The sequence below is a fragment of the Dreissena polymorpha genome, chromosome 1 (genome assembly GCF_020536995.1).
Source record: "Dreissena polymorpha isolate Duluth1 chromosome 1, UMN_Dpol_1.0, whole genome shotgun sequence".
Taxonomy (NCBI): domain Eukaryota; kingdom Metazoa; phylum Mollusca; class Bivalvia; order Myida; family Dreissenidae; genus Dreissena; species Dreissena polymorpha.
In genome coordinates this window covers 23,849,375-23,865,373 of record NC_068355.1, presented here as the reverse complement: position 1 = coordinate 23,865,373, position 15,999 = coordinate 23,849,375, and the positions used below count along the sequence as shown (strand labels likewise).

Genomic DNA, 15,999 nt, shown 5'->3' with positions numbered 1-15,999 from the left:
GGGATTATTACTGGAGACAAACGTCTCTTCCTAATGACAATCGATTCATACAATTGACAGACGAAAAAAAACACGCAATTGAACACGCGTTATTTCCACTAGATGTGTAAACATATGTTAACGTGTATTATTATTACGCTTAATTGAGAATATTCTAGCCCACGTGAACATCGGAAAACATTGGAATAGTGTTTTGGTTTCGACAGTATATCTTTATTATTTGCATACTATACAGACTAACACACGTTATTAAATGAACTTTAAATAATTGATATGCGTTCTTGTATGCCACATATTTTGTGAAATTAATCCCATGCAAGACAGCGAAATGCATTTATGGGCTCAGAAACACTGTTTATAACTGAAGCCGTACATATTTATTTACAAGGCATTTATATTACAGAGCTTAATGTGAATGAGTACGTTCTGGAAATACTTATATATCATTATACATTTTTGACGATATCCAATTACCACTCAATACGAAATGAAAACTCAAACACGATTGGTATCGTTTTAAGATGTGATCAAGTATATGTATATTTTATCGAACAAGTGTGTGTATTTGGTGATTTTGTTGTCCTTTACACAACGCGGCTTTATACGTTTGAGCCACGCACAGGCTAGTAAGGGACGGCACTTTCCGCTTAGACGGGAACGAAAAATGTGTATGTGGAAAGAGTCGTCCTTGATAAGCCTGTGCAGACTGCACATATTAATGTTAGGTGAAACTTTTCGCACCTGAATTAAGCCCAGTTTTCCCAGAACGAGGCTTATATTAAGTGCATGCTATCTGCCGTCAAATAATGAATGTGGAACGTGTTAGAATACGGCTAAAGAACTCATAAGAAAGCATTACGATTGAGAACTTTAATATAATTGATATAAATGTTATATATTAAATTTAATGCACTTAAATACAGGAATCATGAACTTGAAAACAAAATTGTTATGAGCTAAATTATGTTAGAGATTTAACATGGACTGTACCTGTCGTTCTTTTTGGTTAAAAGTTAAAATTGTCCTGCAATACTTGGACTGAACGAGTGTTGGTTGCGAATGCTAGTATTAAACTTATAAAAAGACCAGTCAGAGATATTTTAATGTTGGAAATAAACGGCATCATATTTGTGATATAATGTAATGTTAATACGCAAAATGCTTAAAAACATACATGTAAATGGTGAATTATTAAAAAGATTTATAAAAGATTATTAAAACACTTAACTCGTAAAACTGCAGTGACAAATAAGCATCCGAATTTATTTTGAAACATTGCACATTATCATATTATCATTGTAAGATAAGGCAACATGTATAATTGATAAATGAAATGTTGGCAATTTCGTCATACCGTTATTTCATCAGTATCGCCAGTATTTGGCATCTACGGTACACATCTACGTATCATATGAATGAAATGCAGTTCAGCTTTATAAACTTGATTCATTATAAACCTGATTACAACACGCATTATTTTAACGACACAACCGATCTCTGGAAATGGTTCGCGTTGCTTGTTGTTTTAGTCATTATCGTCATTGTATTTACGAGTTGGGCCTCGTTCTGGTAAAACTGAGTTTTATGAATTTGTGAAATGTGTCATCCTAGATGACATTGTCCGCTTTGATGGAAATGTTTGTTGAAAGGAAGTCTTTTAGAACGAAATTCAGTAACATCGGGAAGTATCGTCTCTGATTAACCTGTGCGGACTGCACAGACTTAAACGGGGAAACACTTTACACACATTCATTAAGCCTAGTGTTCTTAGAACAAGGCTCAATTAACCGTCGTTTATAATTTTAAGAGGATTTACAAGATGACGTCAAAAGAAACGTTTTACATAAAATAAATGAATATCATTAAAGAGATAATTACATGCAAACACATTGGTTGAGAAAGTAATATCTATATCACAAAAATTCTCCACCCAAATGCACACGAACTTAAATAAATTCCTAGTAATTGCGTTCTTGTATAACTGTTAATACTATTTAAATTTTAAACAGTAAATAATGAATGGTTTGGGTTACAGTCTTAAGTTTACATAGAAAAAATATACCGTTTTATTTTCAGACAAAACTATTTTTCAGATGATTTGCTAAGTGATCCCAATATTAAGGTTTTACATTCAACTATCAATTCAATTTTCATATTAAGATCTTAGAAATTTTTGTCCGCATCTTTCTCATCTCTCTAAAGGAATAATGTCGTAGACTGATATTTAATTGTTATTTTACGTCATTTACAGGTAATGAACATATCATTTGGAATCAACAGAGAACGTTTGAGGCTAATAATTAAACTTGGCAGTAAGTAAATTCTTTGAACTCGTTCCAAGCACTGAAGTTGTTACTATATATTTGATGATGGTTACGAGAAAGTATTTCAAAACAACGTTTCTGAAGTTTCAAAAAGCATAAATATACTTGACATCTAATACGCTTCCGTAATTATCCTTTGTTTATAAAATGTTTAAATGACACAATTACATTGTAAATAAAATGCAACACAGCAAGGTTGTTGACAACAGGGTTTCCTTTTATGTGATTATGTTCATCCCTTATTTAGATACATGCTTTGTTGCAAGATTAGCGATTGTTCAATTCAATTGGTGTCAAGAAAGAACAAACGGTTCTTTTTCTAGCAAAATTCAATGTTATTATTTGTTTAACAGGCTATACGAACGACACTCAATATTCATTTTAAACATAAGACTTCATTTTCGAATTTATGATATGTTATATTTGAACTTAGATGTTAATTAGAAAACAAGTATTGGCACGGTGTTCCCGTTGCAGCGTTTCTTCTTTTCATCACGGGGTCAAAGTGTTTTTATAAAGCACTGTAATATTACTTTCTAGGATACGGGACTTCATGAATGTGCGTAGATGTCGTCCAAAATTAGCATGTGTAGTCCACACAGGCTAATCAGAGAGGAAATTTTCCGCACACATGGATATTTTGTTCAAATGAAGTATCTATTACACTAAAAGCCAGTAGGACAGTTTTGTCCCAAATAAGCCTGTGTCGACTGCAAAGCACAAGCATGAAGGTCCTGTGTCGACTGCAAAGCACAAGCATGAAGGTCCTTTGTCGACTGCAAAGCACAAGCATGAAGGTTCATGTCGACTGCAAAGCACAAGCATGAAGGTCATGTGACGACTGCAAAGCACAAGCATGAAGGTTTTAAATGTGGATTTGCCTGGTCACTGTTTGAGTTTCCATATGAAACGTCATATCTGATATTTTTCTGGAGTTTAGAACAACCACTTTGAAATGGTAAAATATTTGTAGATCATATGTGTTGTAATTAAACGGCGATAAAATACATTAAAGATGATACGAATGTGCTCAACACTTTCATGAAAGAGTTCCAGAATAACCTTACCTATATGCATATACTCCCATGTCGTGAGAGAGAAGCAACTCTATTTTACAAATTGTCAAATCGGTCAATTCAAAGCATAGGGAATGTAAACAAGTATTTGTCGCAATACCTGTTTTAACATTGATTTTTGTTTATTTCTGTAAATACTAGTATGATAATACTGTATGGTTTTATATTGATCACGATGAACTGTAAAATGAATAAAATGTTTGTTCTGTTCTGTTGTGATAGTATGTTTATCTGCACAAACAATAATATATTTAAAAAAATAAGTCAGTGCTTTGGTTATTTATGTTCTTGTCAATTTGCTTTTTGTACTCAAGCATAATGGATTCTAGTTAGTGAATGTTAATATTTAATGAAATCCATACCTTTCTCAGCTGAATGGGTTGTAGTGGCAAATATTGGATTACTGTTAAGTAGCCAACCCGTTCCCATCTAGACGTGTAAATTCCCCAGAGTTTTGATCAAAAATGACTTTACTTTCATCGCCAACCGCTTGACTGGATTGCTTGATTACGGTACGGAGTTCCTTATTGACATAACTCCCCGATACAGTGTCAAAACAATGGTGCTATGAAAGAGGCGTTATTGGTACCAGTACGAACCAGCCAATCTACAATAACGCTTCTACATTCCGAGTTCTCAATTTCCATTGGCTCGTGTGGTGACACTGAGAGTAGCACGTGATGACGTGGCGTTTATTGTGAATTGACTTCTGTGCGACTTCTGTTGGACTTAAAGAACACCCGAATATTTTAAAAAGAGAAGTTTATTTGGTTTGAAATCATGAATGGGAGGATAATACTTGGCATTGCATCTTTTCTCTACTGCATGTAAGTAAATAAGTTATTAAAATCCTTTATATTGCAAGGTTATTCATAAATTTAACAAACTCATAAAATATGAAATCTCCTAAATTATGCACATTTTAATATATTGTATCTATTATATTTATTTATGCAAGTATAAAATACATATGCCAATTTTAAATAATTGTATAGATTGAATAGACAAACTGTTTATAATGTGTAAATTCATAAACAAAAAAACTTAACAAAGAAAAGTCGACACACATAGGTAAAATTTGTATCATTACGTCAGTAAAATTTACAAATATGTCTGCTTTCATTTAAAGTATAAAAATCCAATTCAATGATTCCCATGTTTTAATTTTACCCGCTATGAAGATTTGATATTCGCTTATGATTTTAGCACCATTTGCATTGCTTTTGCATGCAGTATTTCATTGAAAAAGCACACATTTTCTGTATATTTAAGATATCTTTATCTAAGTATATAGGTTATAAACGTACAATTGTTTAGAAGTTGTGTGAATATGTTTAATAATACTTTAAATAAAATAATTTAATATATGTTACATTTGTATACCATGAAATGTATTTATCTTCAACAGTCTTACTTTAGAGCACGGTTATTGACAAGACCTAAACAGGATGTGTTCACATTAAGAAAGGCCAGAAGAATATGCTTCGTATACATTTTTTTGTTTTTATATTTATACTCTGACTTAATGCTTTAAATTAGTGAACAATCATCGACGCAAAAGGAACAAGAATCAGCTTATCTATTACATGATTGATTAACATTACTCGATAAAACGCTCAACATTCTACCGTGTCTAATCATTTTGGGCATATTTGTTTTGTTTTTGAAGGTCACTCGCTTTGCTCTGTATAAACAAAACTGATATAAAATATAAACAATACAGTGAATGAAATACAAATCATAATGACGTCGTATTACGTAATAGAAAGTCATTTCGATGAATAAATAAATCATATTTGGCTTGTTTATATGTCTTTAGCGAGTTTTTTGCCAGATTGGGAAAAGTACCGGTACCAGCTTAATTTGGAAAATTGTGCGCAAAACTCCCTGACATTTGGAAAAATTCACGTCGTGAAGTCTTTAAATTGGGTAATTGATATATTTTATGTTTTGCTCCCAAATCCGTTAAAGTTAATAACTATATGTTGTCAAGTTGTCAATATTATATTTACTTAGGTTCAAGCCAAAGAGCTGCGTAAGCAAACTAACTAAATGTTGCATTTCATATATATATGTATGTATACATATTTTAAGAAACCTTTAATTGGGATAATTTGTTACAGAAATTTGGAAATTTGTAGTTTTTTCTATATTGAGAAAGTTTCCGGTACTTTATAAAGAAAGACAAAAATCGCTGAATTGTATTGTTGTTATAGTGCAAAGACACACTGACTATAGAAGGGGTCATGGCTGTGATGAAAGTCCTCAACGCGTATTCATAGTCGTTATTACTCGTAGGACATTTATTTTTGCTGCTTTCATGGATTTACACTTCCATGTATTTAACAGAAGCACATCGTCGGACAATGACCGATCCAAAGGTCTCTTTTTGTCCACATAGGAAATTACGAGTTAACGAGTTAAAGGTTTACAAAATAAACTACACGAAATTTTGGCCCGACGACTAAAAATAATGATTAAGCAGTATTTCTAGCTACCAAAGCATGAACTATTCGTGCTAATAAGAAATGATCTGTAACGAACAAATTTCAATGAAAAGGAAGGACATTATATTACAATGATTGTTGAAAGTCGGACACAAACGTGTGTTGTACATTTCACAGACAGGAAATTTCCCAAACAAACATTAAATAGGGTCTCATTATTTTATAAATTTATAACATATTTTTTGCAAAACTGTAGTTATTTTAAATCAAACACAGACTGAATTTGAACGATGTTAAATGGTTTGAATTTCAAAGTAGTAAATGTAGTTTTAAGTACGTAAGTTTCGTGACGTCTGACCTTTCAATTTCAACTTATTCAAACGAGCTGGATAATTTGTGTTTGTTGAAAATAAGACGAATAGAATCCCTATATTATACCAGATATTTGCTAAGTAGCTGTATTTAATTAGTACATGAATTTCAGTGTCTTCAATTAATTGGCCGCTTCAAACAACAACCTATATGAACTGTTATATTAAAAGTCTTATGTCGCCGGAAAAATACTTTAGAAATAGACATGGAAAGAACAAAAAAAAGAGAATAATAGGTTGATGACGTGAATGGACAATGGTTATCTGGCAAGGCGGAGGAATTTATCGGGTGAGCCTAAGGCAAATCCGCTGAGATCCGCCGACGAGCCAGATAACCAATTTCCACCCATGTCACCAACCTATTATTCTATGTATCATGTCACATTTACAACATTCGTACATTAAGCCCAAGAAGTGTTCCATACTTGTTTGACCTTGTGTAGATTTTCTTACGTCATGCTATAGTTGTTAATGCCACATGAAAAGGCATGCGCAGCGAAAAATAGTTCCAGTACAATTTTGTTTAATCCAGCTACCCTTACAGAAATGAAAAGGTTGCCGCTATGTAGAGGAAATGTTGCGGTTAAAAAGCCGCTACCATTTTTTTGTAGCCAGAACTACTAGCCAGAAAGTAGCTAATAGTAGCCGCTAGCGGCTACCTTATGGCAATTCTTTGGCTATTAGTGGCAGCTAGCGGCTCTTATAACCACTAGCGGCTCATTGTAGCCGCTAGCGGCTCATAGTAGCCAGAAGATAGCCAGAACGTATTCTTGTAAAATAAGTGCAATTATGAGCCAGATGGTAGCCACAACCAATACTTTAATATTAATCGTGAAAACACAAAAGGCTTATAGTAGCCACTAGTGGCTCTTAGTAGCCAGAAGGTTGCCACAACTATAGAATGGCATCATATTTTGTATTATGTCATGACATCACTGATGATGTCATGACATCACTGATGATGTCATCAGACACAAATTCAAAATGGCTGAAAAATCTGACAAACAAAAAGAAGTTACTGGGGAAGAGTTAAAGTCATTGTTAGTAATTAATACAGTTTCAATTGGTGTATATTTATTTTTACATTTCAATTGTTGCTGTTTTTTAAACAAAAGCAGTAAAAATACATATATCATAGCAAGATTAATTTTATCTCTGGATTATTTCAGCTGATGGGCTGGCCATTTGTCAAGTCAACATCAAAGACAAAAGCAATCCATATACATATAATATTCTTTCTAAGAGGGTTTCTGATAAAAAAAATGTTGCAGTGTTTCAGATTGGCCCCACTTTCCTCAGGAAAGGTGTCCTAAATAGTCAATTTTTCCCGAACATTTGACCTAATTCATGAAAAAACTTTCAGACAGCATGTTATCGTAAAGTTAATAAAAAAAGCAAGTCAAAACTAAATCCAATAACATTTTACTTCAAATAACACTTAACTATAGACTTTTAGGAGAGTTTTTTAGTAGAAAATGCGTTGGTTTGCAATTTATAATATGGTATTGTAGGTTCATATATGTTTATGGCTGTCAAGGATAGCAGCGGCAAAGTAGCCAGAGCAGAGCCAGAACGAGTAACGGCAACAAAGCCGCAACTAGTAGCCAGAAAGCTCATTTGCATACGAAAAACTACCTTGCCGCTACATAGCGGCAACTAGTAGCGGCAACTTAGCCGCAACATTGCGGAAACTTAGCCGCTACTAGTAGCCACAGGGTCTAAATTTTCGTAAGGGCATATACCACGTAATTTCTTTTTAACGTGAACACATTGAACAAAACATAAATAATTGCGCTTGAAAAAAATAATTAAAATATGAAATAACCAACAGTGCTGACAAATATCAAAATACACACAACGTGTTTATTTAGCGATACTGCAATACTCATCACCGGAGAGCGACTGACGGATATACGAGGTCACGTGGTCAACTAGCGTTATAACTTTTGGGTTATTAGGTTACCTGGTTATCAGGCTGTTTTAAAGGCATATGACAGGATAAAAAAAGATAAATGGTGCGCGCTGGCCGGTCGTTATCAAGTTCATCTAAAGAATGAAGAGGTTCAAATCTCAAACGATTAAAGCTATAAAATGTACTATTACATTCCAGGTAGATACTTAAATCGAGATTTCCCGGGTTGTAATTGTTACTTTTAACACGTCTCGCCTTTATACTGGAAAATATGGAGTAAATGCCATCTTCAGAAAAGAAGTCTTGTTTGTTTAACTGAGTGGCTATAGGTTTCGAGTGATGAAACTAAAATAAAACAAAAACATTCTGCGTAACATTTTGGAGATAAAACCATTGACTATTCAAATGCAATGGGATCGGCGGTTATCAATATCAAACTGATATGCACACATTGTACTGCAAGACTACATACACGATATGCATTTGCATGGGTTGTATACATGTGTTATGAAGGCAGTTAAGAATATAAATATATATATATATAAATAATATATATATATATATAATATTTTATCAAACTTGTGCATTACGAACATTATTGCAGCTATCATATCCAAAACATGTGAATGAATAAATATTGAATTGCCAATCAATAACGCATTGTTGTCACCGTCTTTTTTGGGATCGAATTCACCTTTCTATTTACTCACATTGAGCAACTGCTATCATAAGTTCTGGTTCATCATACAATATCATTGAAACAAGAAAGGTCTATTGATTAATATTTGAACAAAACGATTTTACAAATGCATATACTAATCAGAAAGTTCGTTTCAAAACTTATTATACGCAAGGGGATCACAAATCATTGCACGTATACCACAACACTTAATTTCAGCGTCCAACAAACGTGTTAACATATACGGTATAACCAATGGTAAGAAATAGTATATATCAGTGTTGGCCTTCTCGCAGCGACCGCCCATTCATCCCGCAAACGTTTAAAGATCGCCGCCTTCAGCTTCTTTCATATCAAGGTTTTTAGACATTCTTTATATGTACCTATATGCAGTATTGAAATCATAACTGTTGGAAAAAACATATTAAAAAAGGTTTTAAGACTAACTAAGAATAAGCCGTCAGTGATCTGTATTTTTTTCTAGTTTTCTTTGACAAGTTCAAATAATTGTATATTAAACCGGTAGCCATAATACTTTTCTTTAATCATCCATACAAAATGTGTGTTCTAATTAAATTTATGGCATGACATTTTCATTAAAGTGGTAATCAATATAAAAATATTAATTTGAATACAAACGACAATGTCGCACCAATATAATATTTTCTTTGTCATCACTTATATTCAATTGCAAGAAGATAAATAAGGCAATGTTTGCATGTGTTAAAATAAATATATTTATTAAAACAAAATGTATAATTTGGAAGACGCCAAGAACATACCGTATGAATTACAGCTATTAAATACCCAACTGTTATTAAAATTTAGACTTGTTAAACGAACACATTTTATCACATTATTTCTTTGAGCGCTTCTCGTGTATTAATTCAATGACAAAAAAAAACAACACATCATTAATTACCAAAAGTCGTCATATTTTTTATAATTTGTGCGAAGTGCACTAATAAATTTTTACATTATCCCGGATTATATTATATGTTCACGCATATACAACTTCTTAAATATTATTATTTATATGTTTCATAATTGTCTTTGTGTTTAAATGCCCATCTGTTAATGGTACAGATCATCATTTAGCTATTTCAGTTTGACTTTAGAATGTTCTTAATCTGCACATGTCATATGCAAATACCGTACACTCGAATAACTATAATTTGAATAACTACTACTAACTACTTCTATTACTACTACTTCACAGAACGGCGACGACTTCTACGACGACTACACTACTACACACACACTACGACTACGACTACACTACGACGACTAGACGAAACTACTACGACTACTACTACGACGACGACGGACGGCTACTACTACTACAACAACAACTACTACTACACTCTACACGAACTAATACTACTATACTACTACTACGCACTACGAACGACTACGACTACTACTACTACGACTGCTAGACTACTACTACTACTACTACTACTACGCTACGACTACTATACTTCTATACTGCTACACTACAGTAACCACCACCACACCACCGTCACCACACCGCAACCACCACCACACCACCACCACCGAACCACCACCACCACCAACACCACCACCACACCCCACCACACCACCACCACACACCACACCACCACCCACACCACCACACCACACCACCCCACAACCACCCCACACAACCACCACCACACCACCACCACCCAAACCACCACCACCACACCACCACCAACACCACCACCACCACCACCACCACCACACCACCACCACCCACCACCCCACCACCAGCCCCACCACCCCCCACCACACCACCACCACCACCACCACCACCAACCCCCACCACACCACCACCCACGACCAACCACCCCCACCCACCACCACCACCACGACTACTACCCTACCCTACTACTACTGAAGACTACTACTGCTACTACTACGACTACGACTACTACTACTACTACTACTAACTACTACGATACTACTACTACTATACTAACTACGACTACTACTACTACTACTACGACGACTACCTAGACTACGACTAACTAACTACTACTACACTACGACCACTAAGACTACTACTACCACGACTACTACTACGACACGAGACTACTACTCTACGACTACGACCACGACTACTACTACTATACTACTACTTCTACGAGACGACTACTACTACTACTACTACTACTACTACTTTTACTACTACTACTACTACTACTACTACTACTATACTACTACTACTACGCACTATACTACTACTACTACTACTACACTAGACTACTACTACTACTACTACTACTACTACTACTACTACTACTACTGCTGCTCTACTGCTACTACTACTTCTACTACTACCTCTAATAATTATAATAATAATAATAATAATAATAATAATAATAATAATATCATGAATTATAAAATAAATAAATAAAAAAATAATAATTATAATAAAATTATTATTATCATTATCATGATAAATATTATATTTTTTATATAATTATGACTTGACACTTTGATATAAGTAGCAGTTATAGTAGTAGTAGGTAAGGGTTGTGTTGACATTATTGTTTGATATTTTGATAATACTGTTTATGCCTTGAATGTGTATATTTTTCAGAGCGGGCGTTGTTAGTTATCATCCTTTCTTCTTCCCACGATATCAACCCGACAATTATGTCTCCGTTCACAAATCCCCAACAAGCAGAAATCCGTTCGAGTTCAAGAGGCGATGGCCTTCGGGATTTGATAGGCTATCGATGGGCTTCATAAAGCGAGACAAGAATGAAAACACGCGAAACAACGACGAGACTATGCGAAACAACGATGAAACCTCCAGCTTGGACGTTTACGATAAAGGCATGTATGACAAGCTGTTGGACGATCTATACACCAGGAAAGCACATGAGAATCCACCTCAATTAAGTAAGCGTTATTTTGACCGACTTTCGTCGGGATTTATTCGCAAGAAACGCTCAGCTGTCCCGAACTCTCGTTCGTATGTTGGTAATAGTATACAGAAATCACAACTAAACGTTCAGAAAAATGTAGATACAACCAACCCCATGGAACATCCGGACAGTGTTGGTAAGAGAGACTATGATAGGCACGTGACAGAACAAGAACAGGGTAGGGAAGACGCCGTATCTGGCAAACGGGGTTTTGACAGACTGAATGCTGGTTTTGTGAAACGTCCATTCGACCGATTAAACTCTGGATTTGTGAAACGTCCGTTCGAACCGATTAAACTCTGAATTTGTGAAACGTCCGTTCGACCGATTAAACTCTGGATTTGTGAAACGTCCGTTCGACCGATTAAACTCTGGATTTGTGAAACGTCCATTCGATCGATTAAATTCTGGATTTGTGAAACGTCCATTCGACCGATTAAGCTCTGGCTTTGTGAAGCGCCCATTCGATAGACTTACATTAGGATTTGTTAAACGTCCTTCTGAAAGCGAACTGGATGAACCAGTTCAGATGTATATAGATGATGAAAAGCGTGGTTTTGGACAGGTTAAACTATGGCTTTGTGAAACGACCTTTCGACAGACTTAATTTTTGGATTTGTTAAAAAGGACGCCGAAAACGTAATAACGGCAATGCAATTAGAGAGGAAAGGTACTTTGATAAAATGAATATGGGTTTATCAAACTAGATAGCTTGATGTCAACAACTGATGCAGCTTCCCGAGTTGATGATAAACAAGGCATTGACAGATTAAACAGCGGTTACGTCAAGAAAGAGGATATCCTTGATGACAGGGACTATTAAAGCGGTCTTGGCTTGGAAAACAAAGATTTTTTTGGGCCGTTTAACCAATGGGTTTGTGAAGAAAATGGTAATGCTACTATGGAGAGCAATGAAACCGACACCGATATGGAAAAACTTCGATTAAACAGGATATTCAATGGCTTCGTATAAAGTCCGCAAGACAACAACAGAGGTTCAGAAGACTATCAATACAACATTTAAGAGATTGACTTCTAGCTTCTTTAAATAAACGAAGCGTCATAGTTTGATGAACATGCATGCGCTAATGACAATCGCCATATATAACTTTTTGTTCATTTTAAACAATAGAGAATCTTCAGTAACTGTTTATAGGATTTCCAAATTTAGTCATAAATCTTAACATTTATGTTTTGAGTTCTTATACGAATTATACAATTATAACACAATAAAAATGGTGTAAAGTTAAGCATTCTGGTAACTTTGTTTTTATCAAAAAGTGCCTTTATGATGAGTAACACTTTACATATTTTAAAGAAACTCTGAAAAAATGTAATAAGCACTTAAGTTATAAATTACAAGAAAAATATACTATATACTCAGCTACCTGAACATATTATGCATACGTCAGATGAGTAGGGTGTGGGTGTGGGTGTTTATCACCAGGCTTAGATATCATATGTCAACTAATACACATGGTATATTATGTGATAACGGTATTATATATAAGTGTCACCAAACAATATGACAACGTAGAAGACAATCAACGTGAAAAAAACCCTTATGTTATCTCAATAATGAAATATTATCTTTATTCGCGTGACATTACTTTTCGTTGAGACATGGATTGACCGACCCACTAACAAACATATAGGTAAATGACCGATGCAAATTTCCAGTTTATTTCTTTCCTAATGAAGCAATCTAAGAATGTACGTGTAAACAAAGTTATTTAAAAAACACACAATTTAATGACAACATACATAAATAATTTTACCGCATGTGAAGAACATACTGTTATTAGAGAACGATCGTTTTGTTTGTGAGATCACGACGTGATCTGTTAAAATTTACCATTGGTATAACATATGTGTCATGGTTTATATATCAAATTCTTAAACAGGTTTCCGATGTTTTCCGATGATTTCCGATGTTTTTCCGATGTATTATGTGAGCCGCTCTCTTGGAAAACCGGGCTTTATACAATGTGCGTAAAGTGTCTTTTATATGCCGATAAATTCCGCTGTTTATTGATTTTTGATGTAAAGGAAATCCTGTTTAGGTGGAAGTGCCGTCACAGATTGAAGTTTCCGGACTGCACAGTTTATCTGGGATCTACTTTATGCGTATGCATTCTACCAGTTTTTAGCATAGACTCACTTTAGTAAGCATTTGCTAGTCTTGCCCGCATTAATTGCAGGCATGTTCAAAACAGGATATAAAGTTGACGTGCCATGATCCGCAGAGCGGTTGGCCCTTCCTATGTAACCAATACCACCTCTCTAGTAATGAATATTTTAACATCTGCTGAATACAAAAGCCCACATCGTTTCATCATCAAATGTCTCTTGATGGTTCTCTTTCCCAATTGTCTAACATGAAACTTTTTTTGACCGAATCGAATTTAATTTAGGTACAAAACATATTCAGTTATATTATCTCTCAATTGTATTCAAATCTATTTACTTTAACATGCAATCAAATGACCCAGTAAAGTTTCTGAGTTTAGGTTTCTAAGATTTTTCTGAAATAACCGCTATTGCACAGGCGTGTACTAGATCGAAATCTCACGTTGTAACTCTCTGTCATAAAATGGGATGATAAGATCCATATCTAGAAAATTGGCTTTCGTTTATGTTCATTTAAACACTCGATTCATGTGTCATGAATTAAATAACAGTGGCTTTAGTAATACGTTATTGTTAGATGCTTTCGAAAAATAAAAATCGCTACAACACATCAGCGAACATCGCCAGTAATGCCAGTGCCATCGCTAACAATCACATTAAAAAAGCTAAACAATCACGTGATCATGCTAACAATTTCGTGACCATTGCTTACAATCTTGTTACATCTCAAACAATAACGTGACCATCGCTAACAATCACGTGATCATAATTTATACTCACGTGATCACCGCTAAACAGCACAATATCACGATAACTACCACGTGGCATCACTAACAATAACGTAGCAATCGCTTACAAACACATTGATTATCGCTAAAAATCGCGCGTGACCACGTAGCTAGCAATGACGTTACCTTCGCTAACAACCAATGAAATTCGCTATCAAGCACGTGGCCATCGCCAACAATTACTTGCACCCATTGCTAATAATCACGTGGACCATAGCTATCGATGACGTGATTATAGTTAACCATCACGTGACCATTGCCACCAATCACAAGAACATCGCTAGTAATCACATATGATCTTCGCCATCAATACATCGATCATCACTAAAAACCGCGTTACTTTATCTAACAATCACGTAACCATTGCTAACTAATTACGAGATCATCGCTAAAAATCAAGTGACCATCGCTTACAGTCACGTGTGTCATCGCTGTCAGTCCACGTGCAATCAGTTGACATCGCTTCACATAACACGTGATCATCGTTAAAATCATGTGACCATCGCCATCAATCACATGATCATCGTTTACAATCACATGATCATCGCTAACAATCATGCGTTCTATTCGACATACTTTTCAGGCGCCATTGCAATTGCAATTGCAATTCATGATACATTTTTATTCGCATGATCATTCTTTAGTTATTAACCATTCACTGCATAATTATGGATAATTTCTTACCCTAAGGTGAATAAATTGTCTTCATATCTTTACAATAAAAGTGACGAGGACCGAAATATGTTTGATAATACAATCCATGCTGAAACCTCGTGTTGGGTAATCGGGCTTTCATGCATATCTTCTGTAATTGCGCGATGATGATCTGAAATATTAATTTCATGACGCTTTATTCTTAAATCTTTTTATATAAAGAAAAGTAGTTAGAGACACTTGTACGTAGTTTCATTTCATCGTTCCTCAAAACGTTTGTAACTCTCTTGCTCTTGTATCTTGCTACCATTGAGTAATTAGATAGTAATTAAATTGAATACGTTTTATTCAATTTTATTATTGTTTAATTTGAGTTACAATGCTATGAGGTTAAATTTAATTTACACTTAAATGTATATGCATATAGCTGGGGCCAAGTGTGAGGTTGACGCGCTCTAAACCGGTGGTTCTTATAAACCCCCGAATGCTTTGCATTGACCGTTCCATGGCGGTGACCCAAGCTTTATCTTATATGTGTTTATGTTGTTTTGTTGATAGTGCCTGTTGTGTGCTGTTTGGTACTGTTTAGGCAATCGGTCACTTGTCTTAAATAAAGGACCTTCTAATTGTACCGGTATATAATAAGAATTCAATACTGCTCCAGCAGCTGGAGTGTTCACTT

The 15,999-nt window shown here is 34.9% G+C and overlaps 1 protein-coding gene across 1 annotated transcript; it reads left to right on the top strand.

Annotated features, from left to right (window-relative positions):
• Positions 1-4,117: 4,117 nt before the first annotated feature.
• Positions 4,118-12,048, top strand: LOC127846099 (uncharacterized). Its single transcript, XM_052377613.1, has 2 exons — positions 4,118-4,227; positions 11,415-12,048. Exons 1-2 carry the CDS (start codon positions 4,181-4,183, stop codon positions 12,046-12,048), a joined length of 681 nt encoding a protein of 226 aa, XP_052233573.1. The 5' UTR covers positions 4,118-4,180.
• The last annotated feature ends 3,951 nt before the right edge of the window (positions 12,049-15,999 follow it).

Bases quoted from the DNA above. Each gene is read 5' to 3' on its own strand.
- LOC127846099 (XM_052377613.1), top strand. From the start codon at position 4,181: ATGAATGGGAGGATAATACTTGGCATTGCATCTTTTCTCTACTGCAT. The intron at 4,228-11,414 runs GTAAGTAAATAA...TATATTTTTCAG, and splicing joins GCATCTTTTCTCTACTGCAT to AGCGGGCGTTGTTAGTTATC.